The 18,028-nt window shown below is 39.9% G+C and overlaps 1 protein-coding gene across 2 annotated transcripts in view; it reads right to left on the reverse strand.

The window, feature by feature from the left end:
• The window catches only part of FBLN2 (fibulin 2), a 136,480-nt gene that overhangs the window by 25,537 nt on the left and 92,915 nt on the right, over nt 1–18,028 (reverse strand). For both annotated transcript variants that reach the window (XM_087923910.1, XM_087923909.1), the window contains exons 7-9: nt 17,682–17,888; nt 3,363–3,482; nt 2,147–2,248 (exon numbers count right to left, since the gene is read on the reverse strand). In XM_087923910.1, coding sequence (XP_087780036.1) covers nt 2,147–2,248; nt 3,363–3,482; nt 17,682–17,888 — 429 coding nt within the window. The remainder of the gene's footprint in view (nt 1–2,146; nt 2,249–3,362; nt 3,483–17,681; nt 17,889–18,028) is intronic.

Raw genomic sequence — 18,028 nt, forward strand, 5'->3', positions numbered from 1 at the left:
TTGTTTCAAGACCTCCTTGCTTAGATGAGTTGTAGTCTGTGGTTGCCATTTGGCTTTCCCTTTTGATATGTGAAAAGTACACCCTTTAGAACCCTGATCCAATCTTTAGAAAAGCATATCTTGTTAATGCATATTTGGATTACTTTGCTTAACCTGTTCTTTGGAGAAAGCAATTACTATGAATTATCTACTCTTGCTTGAAGTTCATTCTTTACAGTTAATGTCAGGCTCTAGATTGAAAGAAGCTCTAAATACCTAAACTTGCACTGCCCAAGAAGTGGACAAGTGCCAATAAGGAAGAGATTGTGCAGAATAAAACCCCTATAGTTCTTTTGTACCAATTTGCTTATGTTACTTTTTAATGGGTTAATGGACATCAAGGCTGAATATCATGAGCTTCTTTCCAATCCTGGTTTGGAAAGTGAATTGGCTGGGCAAAGAAGTCCAGCCCTAGTAAAGCCCTAGCAAAGTCCTGCCCTGGAGATTTTAGAAGTCTCCTGCAAGGAACCACCTAGAAGGCAAAATGGGGCATTGAGTGGAAGAAAGACACTTATGTTGTTCTTTATGTTGCACTTCAAAGAAGCAATGGCCCAAAACCTATGAGGCAAAAAATAAAATCTAGTTTACAAATCTTAAAATAGGCTCCCTCTCCAAGCATTTATAAATTTTGCTCACAGTTGACAACTCAATTACTCCTGCATGGAAATGTCTTCTATTAACAGAAATACCATCTAAGGGTTTTGTTAATTACTGAAAGCAAATGGAATGGTCAAGAAAAGGGCAATCCATTGGGATCTTGGAGTTCTTTAAGAACTTAATTTCCCCAGACCCTTGCAGGTCTATTGCCTCTCTTGAGTTAGCATAAATTATTCGCAGTCCAGATTCCATGGTTCCTGTTTGCTATTGCCTGAAGCCTGACTAACTACTTCCTTTAGCTATTCAGTCACCAGAACTAATTTATAGACAACCGGTATACTGATGGTAAATGCAAACAGTTTCTATACCAAGGAAAGCTATAATAGTTTTCATTGACATAACAAGAACGCCAATTCTCCCACATTGCAGCAGGAATCATACTAGTATTGGCTATCAGCTACACTGAGCTTCATTGGCTGAAAAATGAGATAATGCAATAAATAACAAACAATACAATATAGGAACCATTTCCACATTTCAAAATTACCTTGTAGCACAGGACCATGAACCAAAAACACCAATAATGTTAACGTAAGCCACAAATGTTACGACATTTTACTAATACTATTAAACTGCCAGAACAAGAGTTAAAGTATCACAAAGTTAGTCCAAGTTTTATAATGTATATATGTATCTATGCATATGTACATTTTTAACATTAAAAGGGTGAAAAGTAAAATAGCTTGGTTGTGGGAGGGGGGTTCTGTTGTTTCATTATTAAACTAGGTAACATCACCTGTTCCTAAAAGGGAGTGGGTTTTGCTATCTGTTTATATACAGTAGCTGCCCTATGAGTGTTGGTGGGAGTGTTGCTGTTCCAAAGAATTACCAAGAAGAAACTCACTGATCTAGCAGAAGTACAATATTACATTGATTTTCATGGCATAATTTACATTTACAGTACATTTATAGTCAAATCCCATTTTCAGATAGGTTGGGAGTGGAGATGAAAAGTAGCTCTGCCAGAGGCTTTTAAGAGGTAACTGACTCTGCCTCATTCAAAGTGGAGTTTAATTAACCTTTTCTTACAATTGAAACCTTCCCATGTTTTCTTATTACAGAATATCCATTAAGGATAGATACATGGAATAAGTGTTTCTTGCCTTTCTGTTAGGCATGCTAGGTGACAGCCATATGGAAGCACCCTACAAATTGTGCAAAATGGAATCATATATTTTGCCCAGTGAAGGAACTAACTTTCATAGTGTGAATAGTTAGAATATGCAACGCATCTAGAGAATTGTAAATGAAGGTAAAGCATGTGCTTGAATTGTTTTACAACTATTTGTAAAATAAATAGACCAAAAGCTGTTTAGAGATGTAATATGTAGGCTTTATAGGGATATTTATCTTTTCAAGTAACTAAAATAATAGAACCATTCTGACAGTATCTAAAGGTCCACCAGTAGGTAGAACTGAAAAGTAAGGATTTTGATTTCAGCAAACTTACCTTCACAGGAAACACCATCTGACAGGAGGACAAAGCCAAGTGAACAAGAACACACAATTTCCCCTTTCACCATATTACAAATGTGCTTGCAGGGACCATTATCTGGGAAACACAATATTTCAAAACACATTGAAAACAATTAAAGTGAATTCCTTTTATATTATAATTATATCTGGGTCATCACATCAGAAAATAAACATGCAAATAAACCACATACCCCAGAGGTGGGATTCAATTTTTTTTATACTACCGGTTGTGTGGGTGTGGCTTGGTGGGTGTGGCATGGGAAGGATACTGTAAAATCTCCAGTCAGAGGTGGTATTTGGCAGTTCTCTGAACTATTCAAAATTCCCACTACCGGTTCTCCAGAACCGGTCAGAACCTGTGAATACCCTTATATGCTGAATCATTCTTTAGAACAGGGGCCCCCAACCTTTTTTGTACCATGGCCCGGTACCGGCATCACAAAATGACCCGCGGCCCGGTACCAGCATCAGCACGCATAACAAGGCAAGGCGAGCCGAGTGACCGGCCAGCCAGCCGTCCCCCGCTTCTCCCCGCCACCTTCAACTCCCCCTTTGTGCCTTTTTTGTGCTTTTTTGTGCTTTCTTAATCTCCTCCGCCATCGGGACGGCTCTTGATTTGAAGCCGCCACCCCTCGATGAAACTAAGGCACAAGGATTCCTTCAGGACCCAAACGCCGCTTTCCAACCAGAAAAGCTCACCTGGAAGCACTTTTTCGTCGAAACAAGATGGTGGCGCCCAGCAAACCGGCAGCCCAGTAGAAAATGATCTACGGACCAGTACCGGTCTGGGGCCTGGTGGTTGGTGACCCCTGCTTTAGAATATTTCTTTTATTTAAAACACACCTGAGCTAAACTTATCTATGAGGCTGAAATCACTACATACAGCTGTGTTGCACAAACAACTCTAAACAGCTAATATTAAATAACCTTGAGTTTTCAAGTTAACCTTCAATTATGCAGCACATTATCCTCTGAGCTTCTGATTTTCTTTTTTGTCAACCTACTGGAAGCTATTTGGACTAGTATTGAAATAAAAATCACCAAGGAAGCTTTTAATGATTTTCAAACACATGAAAAACAATATATAGAGTTGTATGTTCTATGAAATGTATGGCTATATACATTAGATAAATGAATGAATGAATGAATGAAATAATGAATACTTATCTCCAGCTCCCAATAAGACATACCTTTACATTTATCTACTTCTACTTGTAAAGTGTTGTTGGTTGCAGGTTGAATATTTAAAGCTTCTGGAGCTGGAATGGCTTTCTCCCCTAAGGCAGTATTTTGTGCATCATCTTCAAAATCTAAAATAAATATATATTACAGAAATATTTTGATTACATTATTTCATATCTTTATATTTCCAAAGAAGATTTTCTTTGGAATATTCAAATAACTCTATAGTTTACTGGGAAACATAGTAATTGAACTCTCCCACCTTGTGACATACAAAAAGAAATAACACAAGGATGCTTACTGTCTCATATCTTGTTTATTTTGATCCTTCAAATATTAAATATATAAAAAGACATGAGGATGTGGGAGCAAAGATTTAACAATAAACTTATAAGTCAAGGGCTTTTGTTGATGACTTGGTCTTGATTTTGGAAGATCCTTTAAGGGGAATTGAAATATTAAAGGGAAAAGTAATAGAAGTTGGTATACCAGCTGGTTTTAAAATTTATATACAAAAAAATGAAAATTTTAACAAAAAGATGGAAAATAGGGAATTGAACAGAACTATTAAATAAAACAGGTTTTCAGATGGAGAAGAAAGTCAAACAGGTGAGTATCACCATGACAAATATTAAAAATGGCAAACCCTCTCCAGTAATGTCCAACTCTAATTGTGTGCTATTTCAAAATAACTATGGTAAGAGATGGAATGAAGTTAAAATGTTAAGAAGGGAGAAATTACAACTATCATTGCTGGGGAGAATTTCTATGATTAAATACTAGTTGTTACAAGATGCAAAGGAAATGTATCATCGATATATGTCACTAGAGACATTGTCTAGAATGTATAAATGCACTTCAAATTTATGTTGGAAACCGGCATTGGTACTTACCTGATACGCCCGTTCTCTGTGAGCTGCGAAGAGCATCCAGTGATGGGAAGGTGTTTCAGTCCCTTCTAGGAAGGCTGGGTTTAAACTTGAGGACACTCCTTCTCCTCCACGAGACTCCTGCTTAGAGTCCCCAGTTTTGCAAAGCTGAGGTATTGATACCCTATATGCTTAAGCCTATGTAATAACCCTGGCTGGAACAGACCCCCTACCAGATGAAATAAAAGGGTAGGGCTGGATGCTCTTCACAGCTCACAGAGAACGGGTGTATCAGGTAAGTACCAATGCCCTTTCTCCCATGAGCTGTTCAGTGCATCCAGTGATGGAACATACCAAAGCTTTGCACTGTCCTAAGGGAGGGACTCCATCTGGGTTGCAGACCTAACTGTCTCTGAAATAACTTGCGGCAAATCTCGCCTACCAAATGAAGCCTCAGCAGAAGCAAACATGTCAATTTTATAATTTCTAATAAATGGAGATGGAGAAGCCCAGGTTGCAGCTTGGCAAATCTCCTCTATTGTAGCTTGGGTCACCCATGCTGCTGTGGTGGCTGCACTCCTGGTGGAGTGAGCAGTAATGCCTTGGGGCACTTGAATCGAGTGAGAGTCATACGACTTAGCGATGGTGGCCCTTAGCTATTTACCTATGGTAGAGGGTGAAACCTTGTGTTCCAGGGTATTAGGCTGAAAGGACATGAAGAGGGCTTCTGTCTTTCTGGGGGGCGCCGTGTGCTCTATGTAGATGCGTAAGGCCCTTCTTATGTCCAAGCGGTGCCATTGGTGTTCGAGCCTGTGTGATGGACGTGAGCGAAAATTTGGGAGCACCAGCTCTTGAGCTCTATGGAATGCTGAATTAACTTTTGGAATGAAGGAGGGATCTGGTCTGAGAACCACACTATCCAAATGGAAAATACAGAGATCTTTGAGCACCGATAATGCAGCTAGTTCAGAGATTCTTCAGGCAGATGTAATTGCTATCAGGAAAATGACTTTGTAGGTTAGAAATTGAAGCGTCGTGGTCCTTAGTGGCTCAAAGGGACCTGTAGTAAGGGCCAACAGTACCTTATTTAAGTCCCAAGTTGGATATCGGTGCACTACAGGGGACCTCAAGTTCTTGGCACCACGCAGAAAACTGCAAATGAGAGTGTGATTAGATATGGAGGTAAGATCATCCCAAGATATGACCAAAGCCAGGACTGCCACCTGTCTCCATAGAGTATTGGGTGATAACCCTTTGTTTAGGCCCTCCTGTAAAAATTCTAATAACTGCACTACAGATAGGGAAGTGGGGTCGATCTGAACCCTCTGACATCAAGGGCAGAAGCTAGACTAGATGGCCTCATAGATTCGGTTCGTTGAAGGACATCGAGCCGACTGAGTAGTGTGAACAACTTGAGTAGAACAGTGTTCATCTCTCAGACATCGCCGTTCAACTTCCATATGGCTAAGTTTAGCCATTGGGGGTCCAGGTGTAGCACTGGGCCTTGAGACAGTGATATGACCGATGATGGGATCCTCCACGGTGGTACTGTCAAGAGGTCCTTCAGGTCTGCAAACCATGCTCACCTCGGCCAATAAGGAGCCACTAATAGCAGGTCCGCTTTTTCTTCCAGCAACTTCTGAATCATTTTGGGGATCACGGGGAGGGGAGAAAAGGCGTACAGCAGTCTGGTGGGCCAGTGACATCTGAGGGCGTTCATGTCTTCCGCTCCCTGTGATAGGTAATAAGAAATGAATCAGGGAAGCTGTGCATTGAGTGGGGAGGCAAACAGGTCGACTGCCGTTGGCCTAACCTCCGAGTAGCCTCCAGAAATATCTTGGGATCCAGATGCCACTCTGATTGGTCTAACGTGGCTCTGCTGAGCCAATCTGCTTGTACTTTCACTACTCCAGATATGTGTTCCGCCTTTAGAGAGAGAAGATGGATTTTGGCCCATAGGAATAGTTTTTCTGCTTCCCTCATTAATAGATTGGAATGAATGCCCCCTTGTTTGTTGGTATGGGCCTTTCTAGTTATGTTGTCTGTTAAGATGAGCATGTGTTTTCAGTGGAGATGTGGGAGGAATTGTTAGAGTGCCAAGTACACCGCTCTCAGTTCTAGCCAGTTGATATTGTGTGCCTTCTCTGAATCTGTCCAAAGGCCTTGCGCTGTATGTGATTGGAAGTGGGGGGCCCATCCCACTAGACTGGCATCTGCTGTAACAATCAACCTGTGTGGATCCTTGAAAGGGCATCCTTTGTTGGTTTCAGGTCATGTCCACCAGCGTAGAGACCTGAGAACGGTTGATGAAACTTTTATGAAAGTCCTGGCGTCATCTCTCCCGGTGCATTGGTTTGGCAACAGGAACCATTGCAGGGTTCTTGCATGGAAATGGGCCCAAGGGATAATAGAAATACAAGAAATCATTTTTCCAAGCAATTTAGAAAGGAGACATAGTTGTACTTTCCTAAGAGTTCTGATCTGTTGAGCCAAATCTCTAAAGCTTTCTTGTCTGTCGGGGAGAGGAAGACTTTGCCTTCCAGGGTGTCAATGATGGCGCCAAGGTGAATGAGTCTAGTAGAGGGTATTAAATGGCTTTTTGACCAATTGATTGAGAACCACGTTGTTATAAGGTTACAAGTGTAGTTTGAGTGTTCAAATTTGCTTGATTGATGGAAGGTGCCAGAATAAGAATGTCATCCAAGTAGCATTGAAGTCGGATGGACCTATCTCTGAGTGATGCTGTCAAGGCAGCCGAGACCTTTGTAAAAGTTCTGGGAGCTGAAGCTAGGCCAAATGGGAGAGCAATATATTTGTAATGGACATTGTTGTAACAGAAACAAAGGAATTTGAAATGTGAGGGCCTAATTGGGATATGTAAGTAAGTTTCCGTGAGGTCTATGGAGGTAAGGACATCGTTTTTCTGATGCTGAGTAAGATGGATTGGAGAGTGGTCATTTTAAATTTTTGGTAAACTAAATATTGGTTTAGACGTTTTAAGTCAGGATTGCACTCCATCCCCCCAAACTTTTAGGTACCATGAAGAGGTGTGAATAAAAGCCAAGACCTTTTTGATTAGAAGGGACAGGTTGTATGGCCCGGATCTCTAGTAGATGTGCTAGGGCTAAGTCCATGAGAAACCTTTTTTCTGTGTCCCTGGAAATTGGGGACTTCATAAAAAAATCCGGGGGTGGTGGTGGTGGAGCTGAACTCCAGTGCCGGACCAAATCGTACTGTGTTCCTGGCCCATGTGTCAGTGGTAGAGGAGTCCCATTGGTCAGCAAACATTTTTAGGTGACCGCCAATGGGAATCACGTTCTGGTCATTACTTGGACCTGCGGAAGGGACTAGATCCTGTTCCTCAAAATTGTCTCCTAGAATGGAGTTCCCTTCTATATCTGTCCCCAGATTCAATTCTATCTGTCTGTTGTCTGAATCCAGGCTGTCTTTGAAATCTTGGATAGTAGGGTTGGTAGAAGGGGCAAAAGGAACCCCTACAAAAGGGCTGTGGTGATCTTGACTCTGATCGACGAAAAAGAGAGGGAAGAATTTTCTTTTTGGTTCTGGTTTCAATTAGGAGGGGTTCAAGCTCACTGCCAAATAGTTTGTTCTCTGAGATGGGAGCTGAGGCAAGCCACCACTTGTGCTTGATGTCTGCCTGCCACTGCTTGAGCCAAAGTAACCTTCTAGCCACAATTTGGGAAGCAATGGCCCTAGAGGAAGGGCCTACAATGAAGGTAGTGACTACCGAAAACTCTGCAGTGGCGATTAATTTAGCCACATCTTGATGTGCCCTAATGTTTGAGGCTGGAATGGTATCCCTCAGGTGGCGGAGGCATCTGAGAGATGATCTGGTAAAAAAGGAGGCTGCTGTGGCTGCTCTGATGGCCCATGCATCCAAGACGTGTGCCCTGTGGAGGGCTAGTTCTGCCCTCTTTTCCTCCGGCTTGAGAGCCTCTTCAGCTTCACTTGGGATGGCTGAGGAAGATGCAAGCACGATGATAGGCTCATCCACTTCCGGAGTGTTTCAAAATTTAGAGAACTCAGGTGCCAAATTATAGTATTTTTTATCATGTCCTGTGGATATGAGGCTGCTGCAGCCCATTGTTTTTGCACTAAATTGGAAAACATGTGTGGCACAGGGATAACCTCTGCCTCAGTGATTGGTTGAGAGAATATGAGAATATGAGAATCTGCTTCCCCTGGAGTATTTGGTGGAGGAGGGGTACCCGTATTATCCAGCCCTGCGGCGTTCTTGGCCTTAAACAGAAGGGATTTAAATAATTGTGGGTGGAATAACCCTGTCAATACAGGGAGGTCAGGTGAGAGGCCTTCATCGTCAGACATCCCCCTTTCTAGCAGCTCCACCTCTGACAATACCTGGTCAACACTGTGTGCCAACCCCTCCTCCATTTGATCCATTGGATCCTCTTGATCTCCCATACCCTGTGTGTACTGAGGGTCTCTGACAGTGGGCAACGATAGTTCTGTGGGGGGGGGGTACCTGATGAAGATGTGGATCTGTGATGCCCAGAGATTGTTCAGACAGAGATCTGCAAATCGAAGCTGAGGGTGTTTGTCCTGCCTGAATAGCCTGTTGGACGTCTGCTGATCTGCCCTTCTGGTTAGCTAGCTCTATCCACGCCCTCATGTTGGCAGGGATTTCCTCTGGAAGTTCCTCCTCTTGTCTGAGGCCAGCTGCAGTTGGCATGAATGTTGCCTCTGGGGCCCTCCTTGGGGAGAGAATGTTAGAAAGAGCCTCCTGGGGAGGTTGTATCGATATGCTGCTCCTTCTGGATAAATCCAGAGGGGTGGTTGGAGGGTTCTGGGCCTGTGAGGTAGAGGGTATGATGAGTGGTGAAGAGGTGGGCTGTGCAGCTGCTCCTGTAAATTTTTACCACCTGTCTTTCTAATGCCTGATGGCATCTGCGTGCATTTTTCTCTGCTGCCTTAGAGGTCTTTTGGGGCTCCATGGATTTCTCTCTTTTTTTAGCAGTTAGTCTAGATCTGGAGTTGTAGTTGCTGGCCATGGTAAAGTCTTTGATAGATTAGCAATGTAAAGAGGCTATGAAATTAGGTGGCTGGAACATCTAGGGGCCTGCTCCCTTAAGGGGCAGGGGATCATGGGATAAATAGTTCCCCAATGCCTTTAGCAAATGTTGTCTCCTTGTTCTGTTTTGCTTTGTTATTTATTTATCTCTATACCTCTATACCTCTGTACCTCTGCATCTCTGTACCTCTGTACCTCTGCATCTCTGCATCTATATCTATATTATCTATATCTATATCTATATCATCTATCTATCTATCTATCTATCTATCTATCTATCTATCTATCTATCTATCTGTTTTCTTAAGTTTTCGTGGGTACTTACATGTATGGTATTCAGCTTTGTTCGGGTATTGTGTTTTTAAAATTGTAGCAACGTTTCGGCAGAATCTCATCTGCCATCATCAGGCTTCTGTATTGTGTTCGTCTGTGAGTCAGACTTTCACAGCCGTTTCTGTTTTAAATTTGGGGCTAGCTTACTGCTGTGCCAGAATGGTTTTTTCTTCATCCTGATTGGTTGGGAGTCTTGGTCTGTGTTTACTGGTCTTGGAGTTTGCAGTGTTCTGCTTGATTGGTGTTTCTAATATCTTCTGTCTGTTTTGTGGCTTTTTTCATCTTGATTGGCTGGCAACATTGTGTTCCTGTATTGGAGGCTTTTTGTGAAGCTTGGCTCCAAGTAAATGGATGGCTATCATTTATTAGGAAGTTAGGTTTCATCTGGGTGCCTGGTTGGGGTGTGTTTGAGCTGGAGGTATCAGGGGGGATCTGTTTGTGCCCAGGTGTTTGCCTGGATTGTGGTGTGGAGATTTTTTTTGTTTGTGAGTGCAGGCTTCCAAATAATTGACAGTCTGGTGGAATCATAGATAGATAAGATAAGATAAGATAAGATAGATAGATAGATAGATAGATAGATAGATAGATAGATAAATAGATAGATACACACACGTGCGCGCACGCACACACACATATATCAATAACTTAAAGATTTGTAGAATTTAAATCAATCAAGTCAATTTTTGAATAAAGTACTTGACCAGAACACCCCCCTCCAAGACCCAGCACCTATATGAGGGCACAGAGGTCTGTAACTGATAATTAGATCAGTTTAGCTGCACTTAATGCCTGTGGAATCCAGCAGTTCAAGTCCTCTATCATCCAGTGGACTGGTGGTAGGGATCCCCCATTCCCAGGTCCTCAAGAAGGGAAACCTTGTTGGGTAACTTGCCTCACAGACAATAACAATTACTCAGCAATTTTAACCACGCGGCCTTTAAAATGACAGCCACCTCGTGGCAGAATGAAAATGAAAGCAGCTATCACTTCCTGGCCTGCTGAAAGCAAAACCACTCAGCGGGAAGGTGCAGGGGCTAATACCCTGCCCTGAGGTGTTTTGCGGGGAAAGCCTCATAATAAAAGGAAAAATGGCTGTACTGTTTGAATTGGGGCTTCAAGCCTCGATAAAAGGAAAAAAAGGCTGCACTTTTAAATTGAAACTTCAAACCTCGAAGGGACAGAGCATTTACTCAGCCGGCTGGGAGATTGGAGAGATAAGCCTCCTTGTTTAGAAGTTTAAGGCAGCATCTCTGAAACGAGAGGCTTTTAGCCTCAGGGCAGATTGTTTATGAGTCTTTAGCCTTAGGAGGCTGGAACGTAAAAAAACAACAAATAATAATGAGTGAAATGACTTTTGGAGGCTCCCAGGGGTGGTGGGCGTAGTTGGTGACAGAAACTATGGTTTTACCTGACCTGAGAATTAAATCAACTAAATTGCCAGTGTTCTGTTCCGACCAGGAAAACAATAACACAACCTGACTGAAGAAAGGCTGAGCTAAAACTGGGGACGCTAAGGAGGAGTCTCGTGGAGGAGACTCCCATCACTGGATTCTCTGAACAGCTCATGGGAGAATGTGAACAACAAAAAAGGTTATTTTATTATGCTTTGTGGAAATGTAAAAAATGTTGAATTGTTGAATTCTAATACATATGCTGAATCAGTGGCTTTGAAAGATAAATATATACCTGAGACCAGAAGTCTTTCTCTTAGGATTGATAAATAAACAGTTGGAAAAAGTCCTGAATTTCTCTCTCTCTCTCTCTCTCTCTCTCTCTCTCTCTCTCTCTCTCTCCCTCCCTCCCTCCCTCCCTCCCTCTTTCCCTCCCTCCCTTCCTCACCTTCTCCCTCTCCCTCTCTCTTTCTCTCTCAATAACTACAGTGAGATTTTTATATGCACAAATATTCAAAAATTTGGCCATATGAAGGAATGATTGATGAAGGTGCTTGACTTTTTTGACCAGACAATATGTTTATTGCTGAAAATCCCTTATGGACTTTTTTGTGTAAAATGGGGAAAAAAGTAATTTTTGATGGTTATAGAAAGAAGAGAGTCATGATATAACCCACCACCACCCAGCACAGATAATCTCCGTGGCCAAAACACTACTTGCCAGAACCAAACGCCTGGCAGTCAAGACACATATAAAGACTGAACTATGCACCCTGACTAAAGTACTGACAGTCAACGGCTTCCACAAAAGCAAAATTACTGGCTTGATCCACAAAAACACACTGAGACATAATGGAGACCTAGAAGATGAACAGACCTATGGAACAGCTGTCCTGCCCTATATAAGAGGTACTACAGACAAAATCAGTAAGATACTACACAGGCATCACATCAAGACTGCCTTCAAAACAGACAGAAAAATAGCAGCCATCCTTAGAAATCCCAAAGATAAAATTGACCTGGAAAACCAAGGCATGTATCAAGTCCCCTGTGCATCATGCCCGGCCACATACATTGGACAGACCAATAGAAGAATAAGTACCCGCCTAGATGAACACAAAAATGCAGTAAAAAAGCTGGAACACACTTCCTCACTAGTCCAACACATGAAAACCACAGGTCATAGCATCGACTTCAATGGCACCAAAACCCTAGCCAATATAGAAAACCCCAGCTACAGAATTATTAGAGAAGCCATAGAGATTGAAAAAAGACCTAAAAGCATGAATAGAAGTGATGACTCCACCAGACTGTCAATTATCTGGAAGCCTGAACTCTCAAACAAAAAAATCTCCACACCACAAGCCAGGCAAACATCTGGGCACAGACTTCCCCTGATACCTCCAGCTCAAACACACCCCAAGCAGGCACCCAGATGAAACCTAGCTTCCTAATAAATAATAGCCATCCATTTACTCGGAGCCAAGCCACACTAAAAGCCTTCAATACAGGAAACACAATGTTGCCAGCCAATCAAGGCAAAAAAAGCCACAAAACAGACAGAAGATATTAGAAACACCAATCAAGCAGAACACAGCAAACTCCAAGACCAATAAACACAGACCAAGACTCCCAACCAATCAGGATGAAGAAAAAACCATTCTGGCACAGCAGATGGCTAGCCCCAAATTTAAAACTAAAACAACTGTAAAAGTCTGACTCACAGACGAACACAATACAGAAGCCTGATGATGGCAGATGAGATTCTACTGAAACGTTGCTACAACTTTAAAAGCACAACTACAATGACGTGGGAAAATACCCGAACAAAGCTGAATACCATACATACATACATACATACATAATAAACTCTCCCATTTTGACCTTTGGAATTCATGATAAAATAGCTGTCATATTTCTCATATGACCAAGACTGTCTTTAGCTTTCAGACTCTTTGGACTACTTTAGACATTATGCAATGGAAAGTATTTTGCTCTTCTTCTACACCACAATATCCTTGCAACAAATATACTTCAGAAGGTCTTGTGGAATAGATTTAGAATATAAATGGGAGACTAATCCACTATCAATGTATGCTCAACTGTTAGACAAACATAGTTAGGTATAACTCCTTAACTTGCAACTCCTTAACAGGAACATTTAAAGTAAAAAAATTGAAGTTAAATAAAAATAAATAAAAATGATATTTTTTAAAAAATGTTAAAATGCCCCAGGTGGTATTCATTAGGAGGATTTCATTCATTACTTTGGTCTTAGGGATGCCAACACGTGTGCAATCTGATTAAACTATAAACATGGTCCGTTCATGAATATCATGGAGAAAATCTATTCATGTGGTCACTAAGATTTGACACTTACTTGATGTAAGGTTTGACACTTACTTGATAAACAATCTTTTCAGAAATGAACATCTGAAATCCATTAAGCTGATTACAAGGCCATAAAAAGAAAAAAAATTAAGCTGGAATTTAAGCATTTTTTCACTTCAAGTAGTACTTAAAGTGTTAAATTTTGACTTCTGTACAGACAGAAATGGATGTGAATAGATATAATTTGAAAAAGAAAAATGCCAATATTAAGCCACTATGAAATTAGTATGACAGAATCAACACATTCTGCTTCACCTATGGATTTTTAATCTATGAAACCTTTATGTTACATTGAACTTTGCATTATAACCAAATATTTTAGCATTGTAAATACTTAATAAAATGGACAAATAATTATAGAGGAAGAGTTGTAATGTTAAACATCAAGTTTCATATTTTTGATTTGTTGTTTTCTTAAGAAAACAAGTACAATAAAGTACATCTAAGTGAGTCTATTTTCCATAGCAACAAACTTAATATGAGCCTGACATCACAGCACAATTTATGCTCAGATTTGAATCTAAATTAAAAACATCAGCATCTATGACAAGATCTCAAACTATAATATCAGAAAGCTTTTATCTTTATTGCACAAATTTTAAGAACTGGACACAGTATGTATGTAAAAACAGAACTCCAATGAGGACAATATGCAAAGAAAAAATAAGCTAATGTTATTTGTTCTCCCTAATTAGAATGAGTGCTGCCCAATTTAACTGGATTTCTGATAAAAGCTACAGGCTAAGACGAAATCAACTTAAATTAATTTAATTTTATCTATTTTATTTTTCCTCTTTAATTTTGAGTGGAAATATTCTGAAATAAACTGAAACAAAAAAAATCTCTACTGAGGATACAGCATAAAAATAAAAATTTAAACTAAATGAATTTATAGAAATGGGATAGAATGGTAAAAATAAGATGCAACACATAGCTAACAGACTGTCCATTTTGCACTGAATCAAAATCTTGCTAATGATTCTTCTATCATTTTCTAATGATATTTTCTTGAATTTTCCTCAAAAGAAGAAGCAGAAATGGGATAAAAACATAATGATAGAAAGAGGGGAAGGTTTATTGGTGTTGGCAGGGAAAAAATATAAAAATTTCAAAATAAAAAGGCTTGAAAACATACAAAGGAACATTTTCACATTATCTTGAGGTATAATTAAGAGCAGATATGCGACAAAGTTTTTTGGATAAGGGAATTGTATTGGACTAACTTTACTTCATGAGTCCACTAGGTTTATATTGATTCAATCCAATCCACCCCAGAACTGCAGTGCTTACTGTAGAGAAGATAAAGACCTGAATGCTTTCCATTTCCATTTCCACTGGCCATGGAACCAGCCAGCCCCAATCCTATCTTGTCATAAAAGTTGGATAACTCTCCCATTCTCTGCCTTATTGTTAGGAGCAAAAATTAGAAAGTGGGTGCATACAGAGAAGCAGAGGGAAAGTAATCTAATCATTGTAAATACAGTTAGCACTCCCTGAACAACCACAATTGGGCCAATAACTCTGTCAATAAGTGTCACAGTCATTAAGGGACTGTGACATCACAGGACCTTGACTTGCAATGTTACTGCCAGCTTCTCCATTGACTGTGCTTGTCAGAAGCCAGCTGTGAAATGCACAAGGCAATGATTGTGGGATGCTGTAATGGTCTTACATGCCTGCTGGTTGCAAAACACCTGAATGTTCATCTGGTGACTGCAGGGATGCTGCAATGGTTGTAAGTGCGAGGACCAGTCACAGAGTCATTTTTTCAGTGCTGTAAACGTTGAATGGGCACTAAACAGGGCAGTCGTTAAGCGAGGAAATCACACATGAATTCCAACATTTGCTGAACAGTGGAAGGAAAGGAGAGGTTTAAGATAGTTCTTTTCTATATTTTCCTCCCATTTGAAAAAAGAATTGAAATCATTGCATTGAACAGGCTAGAGAGTTTTCAGGTAGATTCTACTTTCCAAGAGCAGATGCACAAGTGACTTCACCAGTAAGGATTATTTTACCCTTAACTATTTCTACTGGGTTAATTTTGAGTGTTTGTGTTTGCGCATAATACATTCATGTGACTGAATCTGTTCAACAGGTTAAGCTTAAATATGGTTTGTTTAGTTTCTGACTGACTGTGAATAGAATCTCTGATGTACTCCATAGCATTTTAAATACCTACTTTCTCTTTGTGCTATTTGCTAACAAAATACTTAAAGGAAACTAATCCATTTGCAGACCTAGGCTACATGAAATGTATAGTTCTTTCACTTCCATGTTTCTTTACTCCCCCCCCCCCTTTTTTTAACTTTCCATGTTCAATGGAGCACCTGAAGGAGTACAATGATACTTAGCTGAGATTACTAATGTGCAATTTAGTAATCTCATGACATATGCTGTGTTTATTTCTCTATTAGGTGAGGAAAAAAGACATTTGAAGCATCAATTTAAACTCCTTATCAGCTTATAGCTGAGCCTGATGGTTGTCCTGGAAATGCCTACATGTTTTGGATTTTACTTTTTACCAATGTGATTATTTCCATACAAGAAATAATCCAGCAGGGATGGGGGAGAATCTTACTTGGTTCTCATTTTAATATTTATCTACCCAATTTGCATCCTGCAATTTACAACATAAACCAGAATGCAGTAATAATTTGCTCATCCACTTCTACAACTTCTGAAATGTAGATCTCTGATTTTTAAAACATATATAAAAAGACATGTAAAGTTATGCATAAGTTATACAAAATACCATACACTATAAAAAATATGTATTTATTGCAGGGAGCTGCTTGTAGAACTATTTGTATTAGGAAAAGCATATAAATATTAGGCCTGACAAATTGAAAATACAAATTGTTTTGCAGTTTTTTTCCTCTAAAAAAAAGATCAGAAACACTCAAAAGGAGAAAACCGACAATTTGTGCCTCACAGTGCAGAAAGTGAATAATCTACTTATTATAAAGATAAGATTTATAAAGATAGAATTTATACAGACTTACATTTAGATGATTGGAACTATTCATAAATGTGAATTAAATTTGGAAGGTATTCAGGTAGTCCTCAACTTACAACCATTCATTTAGTGACCATTCAAAATTGCAACAGCACTGAAAAAAGCTATGAGTGAACCTTGCATTTAGCAGCATCCCCATGGTCACATGATCAAAAATTGGGCATTTGGCAACTGGCATGACTGGTATGTGTTTATTGCCATTTGCAACTCTCCTAGCCAGCTTCTGATTGTTGTAAGTTGAGGACTACCTATAGTACAATTGTCTACTAGTAGATCTTAAGAAGAAATTGCTGGATTAAAGGCAATGTTGGTTATCCAGATAGTGTTCAGAACCACAGAAACCTCCAAAGGGCTGCTGTTTGTTGGTCAGTTCCATTTCCCAGCAATATAGCACACTTGCCTCTGGATTCTGGAAACAGTATGTAGTTATATCGCAACAAATAGTCTTGCAAAGTTATTTAAGTTTGTTACCCTCTTTTCCTCTTTCAGTAGGATTGCACCCGAGAGATGACTGCTAGAAGAACATTTGCCCTATGGAATGAACCAACTGACAATTTAAAAGAATGTCTGACTTCCACCCAGATGTTCTTGAAGACTGTCATCTGATTGATCCAAAATAATAAAGCCATTCTGGTTGCTTAAGTAGAATATATATTCCAATACCCACCATAAAAGTTCACTAGTTGCTAAACTAGTTTCTACTAAGTAAAACAAGATAGTTAGAGCTGCACATCACTGGCAGTCTGGTAGAGATTGTTATGAATTATTCAGGATGTAACCATGTTTGAATAAAAAAAAACAAGCCATAGAAAATAAGAAAAAATGCTAAATGTTTGTCATGGGCTATTTAATTGGTTTTTTAAAAAGCCTTGTTGAACTTTTATCCAGGATAAAAGTATTTATTTACTTTTATTTATTTATCCAATTTATTGGCCGCCTATCTTATTACAAGGTAACTCTGAGTGGCTTGCAATATTACTTGTTCCTGGAGATAGTGGAGCTATTGAAGAAGGGTTCATATATAGGTATTCTCAACTTGCAATGATTGAGGCATTATGCAATGTCTCATCTTTGTAAGAGCAAAGACAAAAACAGACAAAAACAGACAAGCAAAAAAATGCTGAAGATCAAAGTTCACCAAATACTTAAGTCACTAAGTGGTGAATATATTTAGAAACTAACGAGTACTTCATTAATGAAGGAACACTAACTATGAAAGTAATGCTGTCACAGTTAGGCCCAAACATACTTTTTCTCACCTGGGTTTATTTTCTCACCTGGATTGCAGCTGAGTCCATCATCTTGCAAAGTAAAGCTTGGGAAACATGAGCACTTGTAGGACCCCACAGTGTTGATACAGAGGTGTTGACAAAGCTCTCCTGGATAGGCAAGGCACTCATCCTGGTCATCTCCAGGCAGGCTGTTTGACATTTCAGCTTCATGACTAATTGACAAGGCTTCGTGGTGATCTTCTGTCTCTGTCACTAACAACATTCTTAGTCATCAATCGAGATAAGAATGCATGGAAAACACTTTGTCTATGCACATTATATGATTATGTGTAGAGGACTATGTTAAAAAAATAAATAACTACTTCTACAAGATGGTTTAATAATACATCTGA

This window comes from Pseudonaja textilis, chromosome 2, assembly GCF_049901715.1.
Source record: "Pseudonaja textilis isolate UNSWEBS1 chromosome 2, rPseTex1.2, whole genome shotgun sequence".
Classification (NCBI taxonomy): Eukaryota; Metazoa; Chordata; class Lepidosauria; order Squamata; family Elapidae; genus Pseudonaja; species Pseudonaja textilis.